This window comes from Maniola jurtina, chromosome 25 (assembly GCF_905333055.1).
Source record: "Maniola jurtina chromosome 25, ilManJurt1.1, whole genome shotgun sequence".
NCBI lineage: Eukaryota > Metazoa > Arthropoda > Insecta > Lepidoptera > Nymphalidae > Maniola > Maniola jurtina.
In genome coordinates, this window is record NC_060053.1 from 4,434,365 (window position 1) to 4,460,427 (window position 26,063).

Sequence of the window (26,063 nt, forward strand, 5' to 3'; positions counted from 1 at the left end):
TTTTCCTTTTGAGGTACGGAACCCTAAAAATTAAAGGTGTGACAACCCTATCATCTAACTAATGTTATAATAGCACGGCTAACTAAAACGCTGTATCGCTATTATTATTGTAAATTGAACATTTGAAAAGAGCAACCGCTGAGTTTCTTGCTGGTTCTTCTCGGTAGGAACGGCATTCCGAACCAGTGGTAAATTATTTGACGATTCAAAAGCACTTGTAAAAGTTTATTTGAATAAAAATCTATTCTATTCTATTCTATTACCGACGGGAAATAGTTCATTTAACTACTAGAATTATTATTATCAGTATAAAAGACATAGTCGCAGCGCCAGTACCGTCCTTACCATTTCCTTACTCCTTAGCCACCGTCACCGACAACCGATGAGTTCCGTATCGTACAAGATAATGACTTTTTAATTTTTATTAATTTACTGGACCCTAAAAACTAGAAATCAATAAAAAGCGCAAAAGAAGTATGTATTTATAAAAGCTTCTCTAATAATAATTAATTAAACTTTCTATAATTATAATATTAGTAAGTAGGTAAATACTAGAGGTCACTTAAACGTACTTAAGGCTATCGTTGTCAACGATCCCCCGTCGATTTCCTACGTGTGATATTATTGTTCTTATCTCTATCTGCCCTGGTTCGTGCATTCTCGGTTCCTAGATCGGTACATTTGTGATAACCAAATTTCAAATTGCTGTGATTGGCTGAATTTACCATGTTCTTGCTGCGACAGTGAGTTTGAGCCACTAGCGGAACAATGTTAGCCGGTCAGAAATGATTGCAATTAGTCAACCTGTTTGACGTCCGTGTTCTGTTTTCGATTACAAAAAAGAAAAAATTGTTGTTGCAATCATCAATTTTAGCAAATAGTGAAAGAGAGTCGGCCAATCAGAGGTCACAACTACCGTCACACTTTCTGTCACACTATGGCAGTAGGCATACCGAGTAATGAAAACAATTTTTAAATTCTGTCTAGGAAGTAGTAGGGTTGCCACCTGCCTCTTTTTGATTTACAGGCTACCACCATCAAAAATACGGGGTTTAGATTTGAAGAAATTTGAAAATTTGAAGTATTTAAAGAAATAGGCGGTGGTTCTCTCTGAAATGCATGGAAAGCCTATTTAGATATTTCAGTTTATTTGTAAGTTTTGTATTTTTTCTCCGTATGTTGCCGTGTCTTGATTGGTGAACTGTGTTTGCAATGTGGTTTTAAATAAAAGATTTATTTATTTAAATAGCTTTTAAAAACTCTTAAGTTTTGTAAAGCAAAATGTTATACATTTCATGCATACAATCTTTTCATTTTAACTTAAAATTACATTTAATTTGTAATTCCACCTTCACAGTATCAATACTATGGCCGTAGCCAGGAATCGATTGCGGGAGAGGTTTTATCAGGGCCGGAACTGAATCCTGTCATGAGGAAAAAAACATTCGCTCAACTTTATGGGCTAATTACCTGGTTAGTGGAATTTCGCCTTTCAATTTGACAGTGAGATAAAATACAACAATAAAAAATCGCGAGCGCAGTGAGCGTAAGTGTTTTTGGTTCAATACAGAAAAAATTAAAGTGAAAGGGAAACGAGTTTAGCCATAGCAAGATTATATTTTTAAAGCTTCCTATCCATACTAATATTACGAATACGACAGTATATCTATTTGCCTATCTATTTGTTACCCTTTCACGGCCCATCTTCTTTACCAAAATTTTGGTACTTACTATTCAGAGGTAACTTGCATCCCAGACATTTTTTTTTAGGCGGCTTTTTAGCCCGGAAAATCCCCCACGGAATTTTTAAAAATCTAAATTCATGCAAACGAAATTGCGGGGTTTACACCAAGTAATACAAATTCAAAGCGCGAGTGAAGTGAGCGCGAAATGTTTGATATATTTCCAAAAAAAATTGGTAAGCAAATGCAAGAAATAGTGTAAGTATTATTTTAGGCTTAGGTTTTTGACGGCTTCCCAGGCGCAGTCGCCATTTCTAAATTTCTGGTCTGATGGGAGGCTTCGGTCATGGCTAGTTATATGGTTACTATGGCCCTAACGGCCAAGAAATTAGACTGCATCATCACTTACCACTAGAAAAGATTAAAGTCACGGGCTAACTTGTATAAAAAAGGCTTACATCCTCAAACCAAGCCCCGCTGCCTTGGCTACGACCATGATCAATATCGAGTGGGTTTCGGCTACGCATTGCCGCAAAAGGAAAATATTCTTTCTACTGGACATAACGTCAGTGTTGGATTTCGCCAGCCAGCTCCTGCTGAATTTGTAAAAAACCGGCCAAGTGCGAGTCAGACCCACGCACCGAGGGTTCCGTATTCGGGTATTTTTTCCGACATTTTACTCGAGAAATCAAAAACTGTTATGCATTAAAAAAATATGCATAAAAATAAATAAAAATCTGTTTTAGAATGAACAGGTAAAGCCCTTTCATATGATAACCCACTTGATATATGTAGTTATCTTACTTTGAAAATTGAAAATACTAATATTTGTTCATGAGCACATGACAGACGGATAGAAGGACAGATGGACAGACGGACAGACAGAAAGACTGACAGACTGACAGACAACGGAGTGATCCTATAAGAGTTCTTTTTTGCTTTTGAGTTACGGAACCCTAAAAATATTTAGTTTTATTTGCCCCGTATTTTATTTTCATAATTACAGGTTTCTGTATCCTGAAATACGGGGTAACCAGTAAAATACGGGGCCTCTGGCAACCCTATTCGGAAAACACTGTCACATTCAAGTTAATGTCAAATATTTTGTTTTCAATTACAGAAAGCTGCATCAATCATTATTACAATATTTTCTTTATTGTGATTGGCTGAAATTTTGAGTTTGAGCCAATAAACAGACTGTTTGCCAATTAAACGTCATAATAATATAAATGCCAGAAAGTTTAACCAAATAAAACAAACTTAATGAGAACCTAGTGAGAATGCAAACGGCACACAATTTATAATACATATTATGTTAGTCGTATATAATAGATATTATAGTAGTCGTTCACTTTGGTAATAGTCAGATTGTCATCAGTAAAATTGATATTGGTTGATGTATCGTAAATTATTGTTTCGGTGACAAATATTTTTATTATCTATTTATCTTTGAACAGAATGGAATAGAATGAAATGGAATGGAATACAATGATAAATTTTTATTCCTGTAAACTTTTAGGTAAACTTCAAAGTGTTTTTGGATGGTCAGAAAAATTTACCACTGGTTCGGAATGCCGTTCCTACGTTTTCTAGGGTTTCGTACCTCAAAATGAAAAACGGAACTCTTATAGGATCACTTTGTTGTCTATCTGTCTGTCTGTCGTGTGTGTCAAGAAAACCTCTAGGGTACCCGTTGACTCAAAACCATGAAATTTGGCAGGTAACCTAACTGCGTAATTTTGGGTAGTTTTTTTAATCGATAAAGAAAGTTTGCGACATTGTTCAATAAAAAATTTGGATTCCAACTCCTCAATCCTGATGTTGCAGGGGACCTGACTACTAAAGCTAATGGGATTTAAAAAGTGTCGATTATTAATTGATATTGAAGGTATCTATACCAAGTAAACACTTTGTCGTTGACCTCAACCCTAATGCTGTAAGAAATTGCATTCCTAAATCCTGGTGATCCCTCGGGATTTGAAAAGGATCATCCGTTTAAATATTCTTACGTGATACAGAAACAAGTTGCATCCCGGGGACCGGCTATTACGGAGAGGCAACTTTTGTTCTGGGAAATGAAAGGATCGGGATTTTTAAAAACCTAAATCCACGCGAGCGAAGCTGTGGGCATTAGCTAGTTGTAAATATATTTAAAAGCTACTATAAGATAATAGATAAGGTACTTATTTCCTTATATTTTTATTGTATGGCAGCGCGCGGTTTTAAATTATAAATTGCACGTCCTGTCCTTTTCTGTAATACATTTTTTTCTCAATATCTACCGCTTTATCTCATAGCAAGAGTCCGTAAGACATAATACAGTGAAAATAGGCAAAATATACAATTTTTGCAGTTTCCACGTCAGTACCTGTCGAATTTTTCTAACAGTGTAAGCAGCAGAGCTGAGTTTACCATCAAGTGTTGATATGTGGGTGTTCCATCTAACATTATACCGAGAAACACGGGGTTCTCCTTTATTTTCAACATATGATTATTTATCAATGAACTTATGTTATTTAAGGTCCTGGTATTGGGCAGTGTGAATTCAACACACTTAGATTTCTTTGCATTTGGAAGTAAATTGTTAGCAATAAATCAGAGAGTGACCTGTGATATGGCATTACATATAGTATACATTGTCAAAAATTATAATATTAAAGCTGTGCGTATTGCGTGAGGAATAGGTTGCAAGAGAGTTGCAACTTGCAGGGTTTGATGCATGCGCTATTGCCAGCAAACATGAGACATATTTTTATCTACAGGCAACGTCTGAGTAGGTAACGCATACGTCTAACGCAAGTTGAAATGTACCAGTGTATTTAGTTAGACCTATCGACAAGTTTGGAGTTGGGTGCAGTCTAAATGTGGCCCGTGTGTTTAGACTGTTTGTTTCTGTCAGTTTCACGTGTCGTCCCCCGCACTTCACCACCCCGCTTGCACAAATCGAGACAGCACGAAATTTTCAAGATTTCTGGGTGTAATTTCTAGTTTTCGTAGTTCCCACACAATTATAACAATATAAAATATATAACGATAATTTTTTTACTACATAATATTCATTAAATTTTCTAGGTCTGTGGTTTTTCCAAATTTCATTAAATTGCTCCATTGTCTAGAAAAACGAGCACAAAGTTGGGCCTTTTTTTAAAGAAAAATACAAATCTTTGAGCCCCTGTAATTTTATAACTACATATTATTAGAAAAATCTAAAACACCACAGACACAGATATTAGTTTCTAGACTATGTCTGCAAAATTTCATGGACTTTGGTTGCTTAATATTCAAATGAAATGGGAACTACGATTGTATGGAGTAAGTGACGGAGAGAGTCCTGTTAAGCTCTTTGATTGGATTAAACGACAGTGGAAGTATTGAAATAAATTCCTAAAGCATGAGTGCCATGACCGTATTCGGCGACACCTACGCGAAACCGTAAGATTCGATATCGAGTAAGAATAATGTGGATAAGGGGGCAAGTTTTTTTTTTACAATTTTTAATTTTTTTTTTATTCAGACACAAGTTAGACCTTGACTGCAATCCCACCTGGTGGTAAATGATGATGCAGTCTAAGATGGAATTGGACTTTCCTGGAAGGTGTATGGCTTAAGAGGATAGTCTAGTTGTAAATTTTTCCAAATTTTTTATCATAGTCCAGTAGGTATTTGCCTAGCCTAAATTTTATTCTTGAAATATTTAACACCCCCACGCGCTTACAAAATTAGACCATTTTGGAATCATGAGACTCAGTATACCTTAATCTAGGCTCGTACGTTTTATATTTTCAGTTTAGTTACATTAAAAAAAATACTCAAGAAAGATTTTAGGTCAAAAATATGGGCATTTAGACGTTATTTACTTTTAACATAAGCAATATATCTGTAAAATCTAAACGCACGAGCATAAGTCTTCGTTATATCTACATTTCTAAAAATTATGACCGGGTTTTTTTAAATTATATGCAAATAAACAGGCATATCCACAATATGCCTGCAGTAAATCAGGCTCTGTGCATAATGATGGCGCCATCAAGTCGCAACACCACTCGCAAACGCACTGCCGTTATTTTGTATACCTGTACTAGATATATCTACCTATAAGTAGGTATGAAAAAGTTGTACAAAATTTGGCACGATAGTGTTGGAATGTATGCTGCGGAAGTAACAACTTTGGGAGAGATGTACACACCCTGCAAGAATGTATCGATAAAATAATTCTCTCTATAGTCGTATAGTCATTACTGAGGGTCGTGGCCCCTTTCCATTAATCCTATTATGGTAGGAGTTCTCTTGGGATAATAATGCGGTGGGTTCCCAGATCCATCCGCATACAACTCAATCAAAAAAACGAGATTTCAACTTATAGGTTAATTATTATTATTTACAGTTATTATCAGATTAAATAACCAGGACGTGCTCTCCAAGGCACGGAGGAAACGAAAAGACCAAATTTGGACCTCTAAAGTCGGTCACCCATCCATAAAATAATCGAATAATAAGAGATCGATAAAATAATTAGGTACCTTGAATTGAGGAGGTTTTTTTCTAGATGTCTATTGCATTCACACTTAATCTTCTATACTAATAAATAAAATTGGAGTGTCTGTCTGTAATTTCGAAATGACTACCGCATATTAAGGTCATATGGTTATATGAACGATACTATAACTGAATCACACGTTTTTAAAATTTTTGTCTGTCTGTCTGTCTGTCTGTTTGAAAAGGCTAAACGTTCTTGGAAACGGCTGAACCGATTTTGACGGGATTTTCACAGACAAGTAGAGAATTGACCAGGGAGTAACATAGGCTACTTTTTTAACCGACTTTCGAAAAAGGGAGTTGTGTTTTTCTACCTATGTTCACCGAAATCTCCGAGATTTCAGAACCGATTTGCGTCATTTCTTTTTTAGTCGATAGAGGAACTTTGCGACATTGTTTCATAAAAAATTTGGAGTCCAACTCCTCAATCCTGATGCTGCAGGGGATCTGACCAATCCACGCGGGCGAAGCTGCGGGCATCAGCTAGTTTAGAATCAATTAGCTGCTGATCTGGCCCGGCTTTGCTCAAATGGAATTTTTGAAGGAATTTCTTGGTCCGCTCCTTGAATAACCCCACGTTGTAATCTAGTGGGAACACCACCGATGGGAATTGATTCCACAGTTTGCCTGTGTGTGGAAAAATGGATCTGGCACAATGGGCGGTCGAAGAGCACCAGGCACCCAGGTGGTGAGGGTGAAATTGCTTGCGGTGGCGTGCGGTGCGGTTGTAGAAAAAGGAGAATGAAATGACGTCAAACAGCTCATCAGAGCAATCCCCATTCGAAAGGCGATAAAACACGCAAAAAGACCTACATCTCTGCGGTGCTCCAGGCTTCTGCTTTCTCTTTCATTTAACTAATTGTGTATTTTTTTTTTTTTTTAAAAGAATATTAGTCATGATGGTTCCTCTTTCTCCTCCAATTAAGCGTAAAGCTTGTGCCAGGAGTGGGTACGACAATAGTGCAACGGGTGGGGTTTAACCGCCGACCTTTCGGAATTCAGTCCGCTCCTCAACCGTTGAGCTATCGAGGCTATAAGCTACTAACATCTCTGTGGTGCTCCAGGCTTCTTCTACATTTCGTAAGCTTTCTCTTTCATTCAACTAATTGTGTAGTTGTATCTACTCACTTACTTAAATCAAATGATGGGTCACGACTCATGACTCAGTAGGTAAGTGATCTATAACAAGTGTAAATTAAAAAATTTTAACACCCCCGACAAGTGAAGGTTACAGTAACTAGAAAAGAGGTGATAACTTTCAAAGGGCTGAACCGATTTTCTTGGATTATAGCTACGAATACTCTCGATCAAGCCACCTTTCAAACAAAAAAAACTAAATTAAAATCGGTTCATTAGTTTAGGAGCCACGATGCCACAGACAGATACACAGATACACACGTCAAACTTATAACACCCCTCCTTTTGGGTCGGGGGTTAAAAATATATCTATTCCAAATTGTTCCAAAAATTACCGCTTTTTCCAATCATTGAGAGAAAAATCGGAAAATACATCGCGTTTTCAGTGAAACGGTCGACGTAGAGTTCCGAGTAGAAAACTTTTTTAATAATAGCTTTAAAAGTTTTTAAACGCTAAACTTGAATTATTTGCAATTGTAAATGCTTTCCGATCACTTGAGCGGGTTTTTTTCGCTTGGCGACTTGTTGAAGCGAAACTCCTTGAGAAACTATTTCGAGTCAGAAACTGGGAAGTCTTAGCCTGAGTTTGCATATTTCGACAACGTTCATAGATTTCGGGTATCGAAGTAGTTTTACCTCAGCACAGAAGACCGTAAAAACCTGGTTTTAAAGCTAATGTTTCAGTATTATATCAATGTTCAATGCCACTAGAGACCATTATTTTATTTTATTTATTTTTTTGGTAAACATGAGTTATTTGCAATTGTAAATGCTTTCCGATTACTTGAGCGGGTTTTTTTCGCTTGGCGACTTGTTGAAGCGAAACTCCTTGAGAAACTATTTCGAGTCAGAAACTGGGAAGTCTTAGCATGTGTTTGCATATCTCGACAACGTTCATAGATTTCGGTTATCGAAGTAGTTTTACCTCAGCACAGAAGACCTTATAAAACCTGGTTTTAAAGCTAAATGTTTTAATATAATATCAATATTCAATGCCGCTAGGGAAGATTTTTCTTTTTATTTATTTTTTGGTAAATATGAATTATTTGCAATTGTAAATACTTTCCGATCACTTGAGCGGGGTTTTCGCTTGGCGACTTGATGAAGCGAAACTCCTTGATAAACTATTTCTACTCTGGAACTGTGAACTCTTAGCGTGAGTTTGCATTCTCGACAACGCCACAAGTTTTGAGTTCTTCGACCTCAGAATTAATAAAAATACCTTGTTTTAAAGCTTAGTAAATCCAACTAAAATGAAACTTTTCATTTTATTTATTTTTTGGTACATATTTATGAAATAAGGTAAAAAAAGATCTTAGGTTAAGTAGGTATTAATTATTTAAACCAAAATATAGTTTCCAAATCCGAATTCTACAGACATAATAATATGGTAGGAAGCCCATAGCAAATTAATTAAAAAGAAGATTAATGAATATAAAAATCTTACTGAAATTAATATCCATTACGTAGATAGGTACAGAATCTGTACGATTTCAAAACTAGGATCAATTTTATTCTGAAGTTAACGTATTTCAATTTTCAATACTTAAAACTATCAACGTTTTCGAGACATACAAATTACTCATACTAAAGGTACTGAACTGAGAGCGGACGAAATGAAGAAAGTTTGTTTTTAAACTGAAAGACACTGGAGAGAATTATGTGGCGGTCTGATATACCTAGCCTATATCTAGATATATTTATTTTAAGAACACGTAAAGGCATTCGTCCTGGGCTTGATCTGTCTCCGGTCGTGTTAGATTTCTGTGTATGCTGTCCCAGTGGGTATGGGAATGAGGGAATAGAGAGTGTACCTGTGTTTGCGCATACACTGTGCACTTTAGTATCAGTCAGTTAACAGTTTATCCTTTTATCGGGCCACCTAGTTTGACTACAAAATAATGTTTGCAGGTTAGATTATACAAGTGTAAATTAAAAATTTATAACACCCCCGACAAGTGAAGGTTACAGTAACTAGAAAAGAGCTGATGACTTCCAAACGGCTGAACCGATTTTCTAGGATTATAGCTAAGAACACTTTCAATCAAGCCATCTTTAAAAAAAAAAAAACTAAATTAAAATCGGTGCATTAGTTTAGAAGCTACGATGCGACAGATAGATACACAAATATACACGTCAAAGTTATAACACCCCTCTTTTTTGGTCGGGGGTTAAAAATAGCGGTCATATTAATATAGTGGCGGCCTAGTCTTTTAGACTTCGGCTTTCTATACGGGGGGTCCGAGATTTGATCCCTATAACTTTTCCAAGTTATACTTTTTAAGCTATTTTAAGTATCACGATAAAGGAATAAAAAATGAAAAATAAACTAGAATCCCGAGAAACTTTAGAAAATATCTTGGACCTCAGAAATGCCAGAGGTGCTGTCAAAAAAACCCGAAATCATCCCGTAGACGGGAGTTCCATTACTTATATTTAAACTGCACCCCACTTTGACACTTTGCGACTCAGAACCATCATTTTTCACAGCCCTAAGTATGTCATGCCGAGTAATGAATGAAACTGCCTTATCCTGCAAACCAAGTTATATCACCCATTTATGTAAAATAGCTCTTATTACGTTGACATAGAGGCGTCAAAAAAATTAATAACAGCATAATAAACTATGCTGAAAATTTTCGAGATGTCCAAGGTAACTGGGTCTCTGATAGTAAGTCTAAATTAGGGTTGTCAAACTGCGTCGAGATATCTGGATAACATAAAAAAAAATAGAAAGCTGCCCATTATATTGTAAACTAGCTGATGCCCGCGACTGCATTCCCGTGGATATAGGTTTTTAAAAATCCCATGGAAACTTATTGATTTTCGGGGATAAAAAGTAGCCTGTCTGTTAATTCAAACTATAATCTATCTCCATTCCAAGTTTCAGCCAAATCCGTCCAGCAGTTTTTGCGTGAAAGAATAACAAACATACACACATAAGCACAAACTTTCGCCTTTATTAACCCCTGACCCAAAAAGAGGGGTGTTATATGTTTGACGTTTGTATCTGTGTATCTGTCTATGGCATTGTAGCTTCTAAACGAATAAATCGATTTTAATTTAGTTTTCTTTGTTTGAAAGGTGGCTTGATCGAGAGTGTTCTTAGCTATAATCGAAGAAAATCGGTTCAGCCGTTTGAACGTTATCAGCTCTTTTCTAGTTTTCTCATAGAGGTTTTTGTGTCTGGGGTTTTTTAAATTTTGAGTTATAATATTATACGAGTAGTGTAATGTGATGTGATAAATATAGATTAATGTAGAATATATTAGATTTTCTAAATAAACGTTTTCTTTTTAGAATAAATATGTATACAACCCTATACCAGCAGTAAGGAAAGTTCCAGTCTACCTGGGCGTCTTAATTCGAGTATTATGGAAATTTCTCCCAAGGTAGCAGCGATGAAGTGGCTGAAAAGATAGTGTACCAATTTTCCCACTTTTAAACAGCTTTTAATCCTTTCTTTCACGGTATAATCGCCTTCCAGGACTTGAGGTTTTATTACTTGCTGACTGTATTTTTCAAAGTTTAAATGTACGGTTGGCCACAGAATTCGAGTAGCAATTCCGCGAAACTATTGTATCAAAAACCTGGCGCACTTATGAACTTTTTCTTTAAACACACCACACACACCTAACGCATGTGCATAACCGTGCCATGCGAATATGATAATTAAGGTGCTACACGACTTATGGCCTTTGACTGTACATATTTAGATATTTTAGAATTTTTACCCGACTGCGGCGAAGTCCAAAAGGAGGGGTGTGTGTTGATATACGTATGTATGCATGTCCGTTCCCATGCCAGTTGTTCAATGACAAAAATCGCACAATGAATCACACAACAAATCGCTCAACCATTCGTACAACAAATCGCTCTACCAGTCGTACAACTAATCAATTGTCCAACCGTACAACTAATCACACCACAAATCGGACAACAAATCGCTCTACCAGTCGTACTACTTTATTTTTTTACTCGTGTTATAAGAGCCTACCTACCTACCAAATTTCATGATTCTAGTTCAACGGGATAGCACCCTAAAGGTTTTCTTGAAAGACAGACGACAAAGTGATCCTATAAGGGTTCCGTTTTTCCTTTTGAGGTACGAAACCCAAAAAAATGTTAGAAGCTTTAGAAACTAGAAAATTTCTTGCAAATAATAGTGATATCGATCGTACGAAGAATTTTTATGACTAAGTAAACATTTCACGCGAATCGATAAAGTATTGTTTATACAGACAGTTTACTATTTCTAGTTAACTCACTGAATATCGCTGATTTGTTTGTTATTATTTTCAATTTCCAATGCATTGATATAAGAAACCTAAGATACGAAGTACTTCTACTAGTTAGGTATTGAAAGTGTCACTATTTTTTTTTTTGCACTCTCGTCTGGCTTTACAAAGATTAGCCAATGTCAAGTTTGTAGTTATTTCCCGACTACGGCAAAGCCGAAAAGAAGGGTTATGATTTTATTTGTAACAAGTTAGGGAAACTATACAAGTATGGTATGGACCCCGTCTGTGCCGGCGCTCGCCGACATACGCACGACACCCCCTTAGAGCGCTTTCCAGTCAGTTTTAACAAAAAAAAAAAACACTCCAAAAAGGCAGAGCACGCCCGCCAGCTAACACCAACACAGACGAAGTCCGACGAAGATTTCATTACGCTAATCTATCTATATTCTATACTAATAAATCAAATTGAAGTATCTGTCTGTTTGAACGGGCTAATCTTTGGAATGGCTGAACCTATTTTGACGGGACTTTCACAGACAAGTAGAGGATTGACCAAGGAGTAACATGGGCTACTTTTTTAGCCGACTTTGAAAAATGGAGGAGTTGTGTTTTTCTACCTATGTACACTCCAGATATCTCCGAGATTTCTGAAACGATTTGCGTAATTTTTTTTAATCGATATAGGAACTTCGCGACATTGTTCCATAAAAAATTATGATTCCAACTCCTCAATCCTGATGCTGCAGGGGATCTGACCAATCCACGCGGGCGAAGCTGCGGACATCATCTAGTTATTAAATAGGTCCATTTATTACTCATCCAAAACTCTAAATTTAACCTTTTTTGAACGACAACTTTCAAGCGAGATTGTAAGCATGTCTTGGTTTTCCTATATCAGTAATTAAGCATAAACATTATCAGGTCAATAATAATTATTGTTACAAATAAAACAAACTGAACACAAGACAATAACATCATATCTACAAACTAAACGCAATTTAAGATGAACTCTATCTCTATGGACATTAAGGTTATTTTAAAGAATTAACTTTCGTGCAATCGGTCATCTTTTACGCACTTGTATATAAATGATACAGTAGTTTATAAATGCTCATTAGTATCAAATTAATTACGAAGTGGTGTAGTCTAAAGTTCCTGTGCATTAAAAAAGTGATTGTTTTTTTTTTTTCATTTTTCTCTCGCCTTGAATTTTCAGACTCACTGATTGATCTGAAAAACTAGTTTTCCACTAAATTGCCTAAATCTAGTTTTGACTGTAAGTAACATAAAGCTATTATTACCAAAATATACACTTTTTATTTTAGTATTATTAAGTGAACTCATAACATCTCTGCAATGCTCATCCAAAATAAATCAACCAAACTATGAAGTTAGATTGTAATAAATCAAATAATTTTGAAGAAAGGCATAAGAATAAAAACTAAAAAGGTAGACGATAAATAAATCATTTATTCCACACAAGACAAGACACATGATACAACGAAGATACATAACTTGCAATTGCATAATATTTATTTATTTTATTTTATAATCTTTACCGCACACAAAAAATTACAAAATACAGAAGAAAAAACAAAAGGAAGGAATAAACTTCATAGCATAACAAGTGTAAATTAAAAATATAATAGGTACCCCCGACAAGTGAAGGTTACAGTAACTAGAAAAGAGCTGATAACTTTCAAACGGCTGAACCAATTTTCTTGGATTATAGCTAAGGACACTCTCGATCAAGCCACTTTTCAAACAAAAAAAAGTAAATTAAAATCGGTTAATTAGTTTAGGAGCTACGATGCCACAGACAGATACACAGATACACACGTCAAACTTATAACACCCCTCTTTTTGGGTCGAGGGTTAAAAAGGCAGAACTAGGTATGTAAGAAAAGGCAGCTTTATTGCTTGTAGAGCAATTTCCACCAAGGCAATTTTGCATGAGAGGAATGATAAAGAAAGGAGAAATTATAATTCGTGATAACTTAAATGTTGTAATTGTAATTTTTCTTGAATTTCAGATGGAGAAAACAATTCTGGTCCTTCTGGCCTCAGTCGCCATAGTTCTATCAAATCCAGTAATCACACGGCAAGACCTTCAAACTGAAGAACTCAGACAGAACATAGAGAAATTCTGTTCCAATCTGATACACTTAAACAACTTGTACTATTCCAAAGGAGAAACCAAAGAAATTAACGGTTTTCCAGCAGATATGAGCGTTCATTGGAAGACAGGGAACATATTCTACACATTAATAAACGATGAAATGAAGATGTCCCTTCAAATATTACGTCCCAGTGGTGAAACGGAGACTATTAAAATAGCTGGATTAGGTCAATCCACAACAGTTGATAACCTAAACGATATTGTGTACCTAGCGACTGATAACGGGGTATACAAATATAAAGACGACGGTTCGGTGGAGTTATATACAGCTTTAGGTGAAGATGTTATGTATACAACTGTGTCAAACGATGGGACAGTAATGTATATAGCGACATGGCCTCAAAATCGGGTGCATAAAATCACAAATGACGGCCAAAAACAGGAATCTTTCTCGGCCATACCAAACGGGCATGGCATAACAGTTGATCCTGGAAATAATATTTTCTTTATAGCAACCAAAACGTCGTATATTTTGAAAAATGGGCAGAGTATACCAATTAAAATTAAAGGGTTGCCAAGTGAAAGAATGTCGGGTGTTTTTGTTACTCGTTCGGATGAAGTTCTTGCGATGGATGAGAACAGTAATCTTTATAGTGTTGACGCTGAAAACGCTAGTGCTAAACATTTAGGTAAGTATTTTATAACTGGATGATGCCCGCGACTTCGTCCGCGTGGATTTAGGTTTTTTTTATAAATCCCGTGGGAATTTTTTACCTTTCCGGGATAAAAAGTTGCCTGTGTCAATTTCCGGGACGCAGGTTACCTTTGTACCTTTCATATAAATCGTTTAAACGGACCGGGATAAAAAGTAGCCTATGTCCGTCCCCGGGATGTAAGCGAACTCTGTACCAAACAACAAAATCGGTTAAACTCTTGAGCCGTAAAAACTAGCAGACAGACAGATGCTCTTTCGCATTAATAATATTATTATAGGATAACATATAAGGAATGTCCCGTAGGAACTCTTTGATTTTCCGGGATAAAAAGTAGCCTATGTACGAGTTCAGATGTCAGAGTTCGCTTACAGCCCGTTAAGCCGTGAAAACGTAGCAAACAGACAGACAACTTTTGCATTTATAATATTAAGTACTAGAGGATGCCCACGACTTCTTCCGCGTGGATGTAGGTTTTTAGGGATCCCGTAGGAACTGTTTAATTTTCCGGGGGAAAAAGTTACCTATGTCAATTACAGGGAGGCAAGCTACCTCGGTACCAAACATACAAATCGGATAAGCGGATGGATCTTTAGGAATCCTTGAGAAGCTCTTTGATTTTCCGGGATAAAAAGTAGCCTATGTCCATTACCGGGATATAAGCTAACTCTGTGCCAAATTTCGTCAGAATCGGTTAAACTGTTGGGCCGTGAAAAGATAGCAGACAGACAGACAGACACACACACTTTCGCATTTATAATATTATAGTATATTATAGTATGAATAAAGTAGTGGATGACGTTGATATTTTTACGTAATTGTTTTCTTTTTCTTTCTAGGTACGTTCAACGTATCAGGAGTAAACACTTTTGCCTTGGATTCTGCCGACAATATTCTTATCGGTGTCAAAGGGAACATACTGAAATTCAATGCCTACGAACATAATCCTTGCAGCGATTTCAAAAAGTAACTACCTACTTAGTGCCCTATTTTTTTATTAAACATATAGGTATTTATTAAAATATTTCTTACTAATAAAATGTGTGTAAGTACCTCTATTTCAATATGTCTTCTTTTTTATTTTTCTTCCTATTTAAAACCTCTTACCCTGGTGCCTTTCCACCAAAGATGTGCTATGCAGATATGCTACGAAGATGTGAAATCTACGCTACGAAAATATGTGATCATTTCCACCAATACTAAGCTATATCGCTGTGCGAGGAGGATGCGCTATGAAAATGCGCCGCCGCAAAGTAGCTGCGCGAGAAAGATGCGCAGCTCGAGCTATGCGATGTATCGATAGTAGGGAAGCGGTGAGAGCGACGCAGTGAGGAGAGAGGCGCTCACGCGTCCTGCCGTGCCTACACAATGCACATAGCTACACCACTCGCGACGGCCCATAGCAGGCATCCATAGCACGCATCCTTCCATATAAAAAACACATCTTAGTTGAATCCGTTTCCACCAGTGCTAAGCTATGTGCACCAATGAATATTATTGGTGGATATCAAGCGCACCCATAGCAACGTAGGCACATCTCTGGTGGAAAAGCCCCTTTACACATTCGCCATCGCGGCGCGCGTGGTATGATTTGTTCATAATGTCGCCACTGTAAATTTTTAGGTTTTGATTTTTGGTTGGGCTCAGTATCAAGATGAGATCGGGAACAATAATTATTGACTTGAGATAAAAAATGGGTCAATTTTCCGTATTATCGTTTTATTTTTATCGTTGTGGCTATTTCGAATTTTTATTATTTGTTGTTAAACCGGCAATAGAAATACACATTCTGTGAAATTTCAACTTTCTACCTATGACGGTTCAAGAGACACGGCCCACTGACAGACAGACGGACTGACGGACGTACAAACAACGCAGTCTTAGTAATAGGACCCCGTTGGCGCCCTTCGGGTACGGATGATACCTTGCATTCAACTCGCCACTCGCGCGCTCTCTTGCGAATGTGTAAATACATCTTTATTTCTACGGTAAACGTTCATTATGAATGTGAATTTGTTACTAGGTAGGTGCACATTATAAAAAACCTTTCTAAAGTATATCTACTCTTTCTAGTAGTGTAAATAATACTAATACCTATAGCTAAGTACATACTTAGATCTATTGTATCTTTTTAAATCTAATTATTATTATTATAACTTACCTACTTTAAATAAAATTACTTTTCCCACCAAAGAAACTGGGCAATAGTTACCCTGCCTGAAACTAAATTAATTTTAGTGAAAATTCTTCATGCAGTCACGCAATTTAATAATTATATGCAGTCTGCATAGCATAAAAACATTTTAAAGTAACCTAACCTTATCTCAAACCTTCCTAACTTAGGAATCTTAGGAAGGCCTGCTCTAAAAAACCTAGGTATGTAGGTTATACAATGTAAGTTATACAGAAGATGTTTTTGCAGGTCAAATAAAGTTGGAAAAAGCACAAAAAAGCGCAGTAGACGACGCCGCAAGCAAAAGCGTACGACTACTTCTACAACTGAAGCAATCGAGGAATATGAAGATACAAAAAAATAATTAAGTTATTTTAATTATTATTATTTTAATTATCTATATAACTTACTCTCACGCCCGGTTACAAAATAGATATATATAGAAGCCAAAGAGAATATAATATACTTACATACATAAAAATAAATAAACCTACATACACATTTACATAAATAAATATTTGTACCGGGTATATTTTAATTATTATTATTGTTTTATTTGCTTGCTTTATTTTTATTTGATTGCTTTATTTTTAATTTTATGACAGCGCCATCTAGTTTGGAGTAGAAGAACTATTTCACTAAGCGCCATCTATGAGGATTATAAGAACTAGCACGGGCCAACACGACTTGTTTGAATTATACATCAATAGATGTCACTACGTTTGTATAATGTTTTGTATAATAATTCTTATTTAATTTTATTTTGCTTTAAAATTCTGCGAAATTGATGAGAAAAAGCAAGTTATTCTAAATTATTCAATGCCGACATATTATAGAGGATATGCCGATGATTATAGAGGAAAGAACTCTAAAAAGATGTAAAGCACAGACTAGTAATCTGCTGAAGCTATTGAAAGTCTATGGTTAGCTTCAATTGTCATTCGGTCAATTTGTCAAAAAAACTTGTCATACGCGTCGGAGATGTGTCAGTAAGCGATCGCTTGCCGCTTGGTGTTTAATTATTCAATCGTAAATGTGGTGCATTTGTGTGATGATGAGAAAACACATTTTAGATTACCTAATTATAAAGTGATGAAAGTGTTTCGGGTTCAGTGTTCGGTTTAACAAGTTTATTTCTTTTGTATGTCATCGGACTCTCCAACATGGCGGCACCCCGTCAGAAATCACAACAGAAAAACATTTCTTCGATATTTTCGAAATTGCACGGCGCGTTTTCGGATGCTGTGTACCCTTCCAAGCTCGCGACGGATAAAAGGACACTAGACAAGACTTGGAAGTTGATGGACAAAGTCGTGAAACTGTGCCAGCATCACAAGATGAATTTGAAGAATAGTCCACCGTTTATACTTGATATTTTGCCGGATACATATCAAAGATTGCGTATTATCTACTCTAAATACGAGGATAACATGGCGGAGTTGAATAACAACGAACATTTTAACATATTCATTATTAATTTGATAAGGAAGTGTAAACAAGCTATCAAGTTGTTCAAGGAAGGAAAGGAAAAGATGTTCGATGAGAATTCTCACTATAGACGTAACTTGACGAAACTCAGCCTCGTGTTCAGTCACATGCTGAGTGAGTTGAAAGCTATGTTCCCCAATGGGACGTTTGCAGGGGACCAGTTTCGTATCACGAAGAGTGATGCTGCAGAGTTCTGGAGGACCAACTTTGGCAATAGGTAAGTTAATTCAAGTGTCAACTCCTAACTTACAGCTGAACAATTTCCACAACGGGTGTGTGCTGGTACTTTCTTGTACCTAGGTGTATGTTAGTTACATTTTGTCATTCCTGTCTACAGTCTACCCTAAAATTATGAAGTTGTTTGGATGTAAGGAGTACCTAATCCTGGAACTAGTAATTCAATTCTGAAAATTCTTTCATTTATATCTAGCTACATTATCCCCAAGTGATAAAGGCTATAAATCTGCCCATCTTTAGTTACTATGTATTTATATAAGATGTTAAAATATCACCATCAAGTAGTGAAAATAAACTTTCTATAATTTCTTTCAAGAATATGTAATGTTTTAAGTGTGGAAACCAGCCCAGATAGAAGAAGAAGGCCTAAGTAAGTATTTACTTTCAACCAAAGTGTTTTGTTACAAGGAACATCGAACTTAGTCTTTTTGTGATTGGATGAAAATGTGTGATAACTAATAATACAAGAATCTGTTATTTCAAAATACTTTGTAACTTAAAAATCAAATCACAGGCATTAAGTAGTAAAGTAAGTATTTGTATGATACTTGTCTTTAAGTACTATTTGAAAGACAAGTGGAGACTGACCAATATTAGAATGATCACAGGTGTGCTTTGTGACTGAGGTTTTGAAGAAAATCAAGAGACTTATATGGGTTTGAATGGCCATGTGGTTAGATACCCCAAGAAAAATGGAGCAAAGAGGTCATATCCTGGTACCTCAGAGATGGGAAGAGAATAAGAGGACAGCCACAAAGGAGATGGGAAGATGACCTACCAAAAGGATGAAGCAGGATAGCACTAGACAGAGAAAATGATGAATTCTAGAGGAAGCCTAGGTCCAAAGAGGACAACCTGACTCCTAAATATTTAGTGCTGGTGTTACCAATATTTTAGAATAAATTATGTAAAATAGAATTAAATATTAGCAATAGAAAATTAGTAATATTCTTATTTACCTAGTAAGTAGATTATGTATAAATAGTCTAAAATAAGACAATAAAGGCTATTTTTATCTTTTTTATTTTGTTTTATTTTTATTTGTATAATATCACTACCTATGGTATAAATGTGAAAGTGTGTTTGTTTGTTGCTTTGTCCTTCAGTCATGCCACAAAGGAGCATCATAAACTAAAACACATGCAGACAAAGTTGCAGGCATCTTTGTGTATTTTATTAACCCCCAACCCAAAAAGAGGGGTGTTACCTATATTTTTAAAGTGTGTATCTGGTTATCTGTCTGTGGCATCATAGCTCCTAAACTAATGAACCAAATTTAATTTAATTTCTTTTGTTTGAAAGGTGGCTTGATCGAGAGTGTTCTTAGCTATAATCCAAGAAAATTGGTTCAACCGTTTGAAAGTTATCAGCTCTTTTCTAGTTACTGTAACCTTCACTTGTCAGGGTTGTTATAAATTTTTAATTTACACTTGTATGATAGAAAACTTTCCATTGACCTAATCATCAATCAAATAATGTAAGAAGCTACTATGAATGTATAATAAAGATGGACAGATCAGGCATTCCTAATACCTTGAAGCAAGCACCTTCTTATCACTATCCCACTTTGATTAACAAATTAGAGCGAGAGGTTGGACTCTAATGGTGTCCAACCTCTCGCTCTTGCATGGCAGTCCAGGTGGGATAGCGATAAGTATCTCTATTTTCTACAAAGTGCTTTATCCACAGCTAAATATAACAGGTGTAAATTAAAAACAAGTGAAGGTTACAGTAACTAGAAAAGAGCTGATAACTTTCAAATGGCTGAACCGATTTTCTTGGATTATAGCTAAGAACACTCTCGATCAAGCCACCTTTCAAACAAAAAAAAACTAAATTAAAATCGGTTCATTAGTTTAGGAGCTATGATGCCACAGACAGATACTCAGATACACACATCAAACTTATAACACCCCTCTTTTTGGGTCGGGGGTTAAAAATTCATGGTAACTACTCTTGAATGATTTAAGTAAGTAGTAATTTCTTCACACTTTTCTATGGCTTGAGCATCATACAAGGTTTCTGCATATAAGTACTTATCTATGTTTTGTATGGTTTCTAAAATTAAGTGGGTTATAGATAACACCACTCACTTTAAGCCTTTTTGCAATTGTTTCTAAACTAAAACTTATGAATGAATATGCTGATCAATAAGTTAAAAGTATGAATACTACAGAATTTTAACAACTCTTTAAATAATATAATAATATTATACTTATACTTACTACATGACTTTGACTTGATCGGTGTGGATTCAGGTTTTTAATCCTGTAGGAACTTTTTGATTTCCTTGGATAAAAAATAGCCTATAAGCTATCTCTCCTTGAAATCTTGTTCTCTTTGTCAAGTTGTAAACAGAATGTAGGTATGGTGCGATAATTAGTTAACTAAGTAGGTACTAGCCACTTGGGTATTGGTTAGAGCATAAATAATAATATCAATAGCCTAAACCAAAGAGTGGAAATCTCATTCTCTTAGTGAGTGTATTTGGAAGGTTCTGGGAACCCACCACATTGTTATCCTAAGAAAATTCCTACTATTATGTGATTAATGGAAAAGGGTAATGCCACTTATCATTGAGGAATATGATGCAGGGAAGGGAGAGGAGAATCTGTTTTGTATTCTGTGGTGTAAACATATTCCTCATTCAAACACACAGTATCTGGCTTGGCAGTGTCGCCAGTCAACAGTGGCTTGCATAGAGTTAAAGCCAGGGTAGGCATTAGTAAGATAGGTAGATACCTATTTACTGGCGAGTATAATGAATAATCTGCTATTGATCTATGAATATATGCTAGGCATTGAGTTATTTCATCTAAGGTATTTGTACAGGAAGCCATTTTGTTATAATTTCATATATGTATTTATAATTTTATCTTGGTGTACAATAAAGAATATTTTAAGTACTTTTACTTTTACCATTTCCAAGTTAAGCAGTGCTTTTATGCCTCTATGAGCACCGCTACTGCCAGTCAATGTCCTAATGTAAACCTGCATACATAATAACATGACAGTTTGAATGTCACATTCCCACATTTCTAGCTTCCTGCATACATAGAACCCCTATCAATAAATACATCAATTACAGTAAGAAATCAACTGTTAATGAGAGAATGAATAGTTACAATGCTTCATTAAATCGGTTATGAATAGGGGTTTTTTGTTTATCCATACTTCATTACTATTGGAAATTGCAAAAAAGTATCTTACATACAACTGTATAATGTATTGATAGAAGACAGAGTGCTACCACGGTAATTCGACAGTTACAATGTGATGATCGCAATCACCTTGATTGGTTGGTGCTCGCTCGCTATTGGCTCTGGGCATTCCTCAGTTATAGAGTCAAGACTATTCGTCTATATGTTTAAGACTAGAGGATGCCCGCGACTTCGTCCGCGTGGATTTAGGTTTTTAAAGATCCCGTGGGAACTCTCTGATTTTCCGGGATAAAAAGTAGCCTATGTCCATCCCCAGGATATAAGCTAACCCTGTACCAACAAACGTCAGAATCGGTTAAACTGTTGGGCCGTGAAAAGGTAGCAGACAGACAGACAAACACACTTTCGCATTTATGATATTAAGTATGGATTTCAGGCTTGTGGTAGTGATAAATAGGGAAGGAGAGCGTTGAAAAATAAGCAACTATGTAGGTACTTACAAAAAAAATACTGAAATAGTAGAAAATATTAAGGTATCTAATCCAAATGACAATATTTGAGTTAGTAGGTAAGTAAGTACTGAACAAGTGTAAACTAAATATTTATAACACCCCAGACAAGTGAAGGTTACAGTAACTAGAAAAAAGCTGATAACTTTCAAATGGCTGAACCGATTTTCTTGTATTATAGCTAAGAACACTCGATCAAACCACCTTTCAAACAAAACAAACTAAATTAAAATTGGTTCATTAGTTTAGGAGCTACGACGCCACAGACAGATACACAGATACACACGTCAAACTTATAACACCTTTTGGGTCGGGGTTGAAAATACCTAAACCTTCACAAATAATTTCCTTTATTTTTTCTTATCGATTCTTTAGGTAATCTGTGACAGTCATCCATTAACCATTTCCCGTTATCAGCCTCATTGATAGGTTATACCTATTCATTCATAATTTTCATTCAAAGTCTTATCAAGTAGGTACCTACTTGTATTATTGTATGACCTGGATAGGATTCAAGTCTTTCCTGTGATAACAGACTTTACTTACCTACGACAAAGGTATATCAGATCTTGGTTGTTTATCTGATTACGTGCTAGCTGTTCTAGAGACATCTAAATATAGACCCGTGAAATTGTAAATACCGTTAGATTATAATCTAACTGAATCAATCTTGTGAGATTGTAAACTGTCGAAAGATTGTGAACCTCTCTATTGTGAGATCTATATCATCAACAACATCAGCCTGTGGATGTCCACTGTTGGACATAGGCCTTCCCTAAAGAGCGCCACCACATCCGGTCCTCAGCCTTCCTCATCGCTTTATATCGTCGGTCCATTTTATTTATTTTTATGTATAATAATTTTTGATTTATCGTGCAAAATGTCGAAAAAAATTACCCGAGTACGGAACGAATACCCGTGTACGGAACCTTCGGTGCGGGAGTTTGACTCGCACTTGGCCGGTTTTTTTTATAATCATCACTTGCTAAGATTCCGCGACATTGTCAGCGTGGTTTTTCGTCTCTTCAAAATCCCGTTCATTAATAATTCGAACAATAATAATAATTATTCGAGTGTAGGAGTAACCCTCCCGAATAAATCATGATACCACACATACGGGTAATAGGTATGTGCACGGGTAGTAGGTATATGCACCGGATATTTTCGGATACTTCCTTACAGAATCCCCTATCTCATTCCACGTCAGTCGATTATTCCGCTCTTATCAACAGGAAAACGGCGAATAACTAATTATGTCATTCCATCCTTATCAATCAAATTATATCATCTTATGACGACGCGTTATCACTTATCAGCTCTCACTTAACAGGGCTCTCTCCGTCACTCGTTTCATACAATCGTAGTTCCGATTTCATTTGAATATTAAGCAAGCAAAGTCCATGAAATTTTGCAGACATATTCTAGAAACTAATATCTGTGTCTGTGGTGTTTTAGATTTTTCTAAAAATATGTAGTTTTAAAATTACAGGGGTTACAGGGGGCTCAAAGATTTGTATGAAAATTTTTAAGACCGCGTAACTTTGAAACCGAATATTTTAACAGAAATCTGGAAAACCACAGACATAGATATTAATTTCTAGAATATGTCTGCAAAATTTCATGGACTTTGGTTGCTTAATATTCAAATGAAATTGGAACTACGATTGTATGAAACGAGTAACGGAGAGAGCCCTCTTAAATCCAGTAAGTACATCCCTCGATGTTATCAATGATAACACTCATTCATTCATCGCTAAAGTACATCTTCCGTTGTAGATAATTTGGATGACACTCATTTCGACTGATCATACTTTTTAAGTACTATCATCATATTATTTCAAAAGCAGATTAATATCTGCTTATGAAATTCTATGAGCATACTTGAGTAGGTACCTACTTTTATTATGAACCCGTGTCATATAAAAAAGCATTTTAACACCCACAGGAAATATTACATACTAGCTGTGCCCGCGACTTCGTTCGCGTGGAATAGTGACTTTTCGGGCAGTATGTAGGTACGTTAAAAATGTTCGCCGTGATTCTTTAAATTGACATAACTTTTTTATTTATGAACCGATTGACATGAAATAAACACTAAATGTTAAGTGAAGCTTACTACAATATATTAGTGAAAACCGTATCTAAATCGAATAAGCCGTTTCTGATATTAGCGTGCACAAACACACAGACAAACAGACAAAAAAAAAATTAATTACAATTTCGGGTTCGGCATCGATATAATAACAACCCCTGCTACTTTTTTTTATATATTTCCATTGTACAGACACCACTTTTCTACAATTTTATTATATGTATAGATGAACTTGAGATGGTCAGCATATTCGGTTTCGTCACAGTTCACGATATCGATAGTAAACGAACTTGTAACGAGTGTAAATTAAAAATCTATAACACCCCCGACAAGTGAAGGTTACAGTAACTAGAAAAGAGCTGATAACTTTCAAACGGCTGAACCGATTTTCTTGGATTATAGCTAAGAACACTCGATCAAGCCACCTTTCAAACAAAAAAAACTAAATTGAAATCGGTTCATTAGTTTAGGAGCTACGATGCCACAGACAATACATAGATACACACGCCAAACTTATAACACCCCTCTTTTTGGGTCGGGGATTTGACGCTAGGTAGCCTATGAATTGCCTATTTTTCTTTGATTTCACGTCACCCATAACTTAATATTTGACATATCGTCGATTGAGGATCAAACCGAGAGTTCCCTCGTTCACTCTGGTTTCGTAGAGCGCTCTAAAACTCAGCTCTACTCCAATCTGTAGGTGTGCGATGCGCCTAATTGTATTCAATTCAGTAATCTCAACCCAACTATACTGCCTAATAACAATAAAACTCGGATGTGTACTGTGGTATTATGCAGTTAACCGATGATGCAGAGGAGTGTATTAAAAAATTTCAGGTAGAGCTACAATTTATAAGGTACTTTAATAGTTATTATGTAATTTATTTTAGTCTACCAATCCACATTGGGCCAGCGTGGCAGACTAGGGCCTAAACCTTCTCACTCTGAGAAGTGACCCGTGCTCAGTAGTGAGCCGACAAATGGTTGATCATGACGATGAATAAGCTACGAACTTTTATTTACTTAGGCAGATAAAGAACTACATTTCTATATTTAGAAATCACAAGTATTAAAGCAAAGAAATAAAACCCTAGTGTACTAACTTTAATTAGATGCTATTTGAGAGTAAATAATTTTATTATTTTAGGCAAAACTAGCAAAGAGAAGGAATGAAACGATGTACAAAATTAACACTCTTTATATTTTTCAATGATTCATTGGATTGGTTTATCAACGAGTTAAAATGGGTACACAACAATTACACAGTTAAGATGAGTTTCCACGGAAATTATTAGGTACATTATTAGGTATACATAACACAATTTATAACAATCAAATACAGAGAGATACAGTAAGAATACTTATCTTTATTCGAGGAGGCTCGTTGCACAAAAACTAACTACTCTCACCCCAACAGTGGTTTATATAGGTTACTATCTTTCTTTGTTCCCTCTACATTTTCCTTATACCAAGCTGACAACATAACACAATATTCTGTTCATAGTAAACAATTAGGCTGAATTACTAACAATTATATGTTTCCAGGCACTAGTTAACATTAATATTAATAATTGAAACCATTATCAAGTTAATACAATATTTAGTTTAAAGTTATTTATCAAAAGTACACACAAGTCATAAGTCAATTGAGGTATTTTAATTCACAATTATAGTACAGCATTACACAAAATTATTCTTAAAGATCATAAGATATTATTCTAATAATTAACAAATAGTTTTCTCTATTTAAAACATTATTATAATTTAATTAAGTAGCAATGACGTGTAACTTGAAAGTTTCTGTCGGAACTCTATAATAGTCAACTGTTCTATTCTTGAATCACATTATTTTCTTGAAACATAAATTAACTACACATTACATCACAAAATTAATAATTATTTATTCTAATAATGTGTACACTTTTCTCTGTTTTTCAATTATACATATTTTAGTAACAAAAATAAAAGAGTA

At 35.6% G+C, this 26,063-nt stretch overlaps 2 protein-coding genes and 1 long non-coding RNA gene across 5 annotated transcripts in view; all 3 read left to right on the forward strand.

Annotated features, from left to right (window-relative positions):
* The first annotated feature begins 309 nt into the window (after positions 1-309).
* LOC123878156 lies at positions 310-16,962 on the forward strand. The gene is made up of 3 exons (XR_006798769.1): positions 310-320; positions 8,826-8,829; positions 16,887-16,962. It is a non-coding gene; the product is annotated as an uncharacterized LOC123878156 (long non-coding RNA).
* LOC123878146 lies at positions 12,701-15,486 on the forward strand. Its single transcript, XM_045925246.1, has 3 exons — positions 12,701-12,872; positions 13,630-14,404; positions 15,268-15,486. Exons 2-3 carry the CDS (start codon positions 13,630-13,632, stop codon positions 15,396-15,398), a joined length of 906 nt encoding a protein of 301 aa, XP_045781202.1. The 5' UTR covers positions 12,701-12,872; the 3' UTR covers positions 15,399-15,486.
* A 535-nt stretch (positions 16,963-17,497) lies between the features above and the next one.
* The window catches only part of LOC123878142 (E3 ubiquitin-protein ligase CBL-B-B), a 105,969-nt gene continuing 97,403 nt past the window's right edge, over positions 17,498-26,063 (forward strand). For 2 of the 3 annotated variants that reach the window (XR_006798765.1, XM_045925236.1), the window contains exon 1: positions 17,508-18,306. Coding sequence is in view for 2 of the 3 variants with exons in the window: in XM_045925236.1 (XP_045781192.1) it covers positions 17,765-18,306 (542 nt within the window). In the remaining variant the exon portion in view is untranslated. Of the gene's footprint in view, positions 18,307-26,063 lie in introns of all 3 variants that reach the window. The other variant, XM_045925235.1, reaches the window with a different exon arrangement.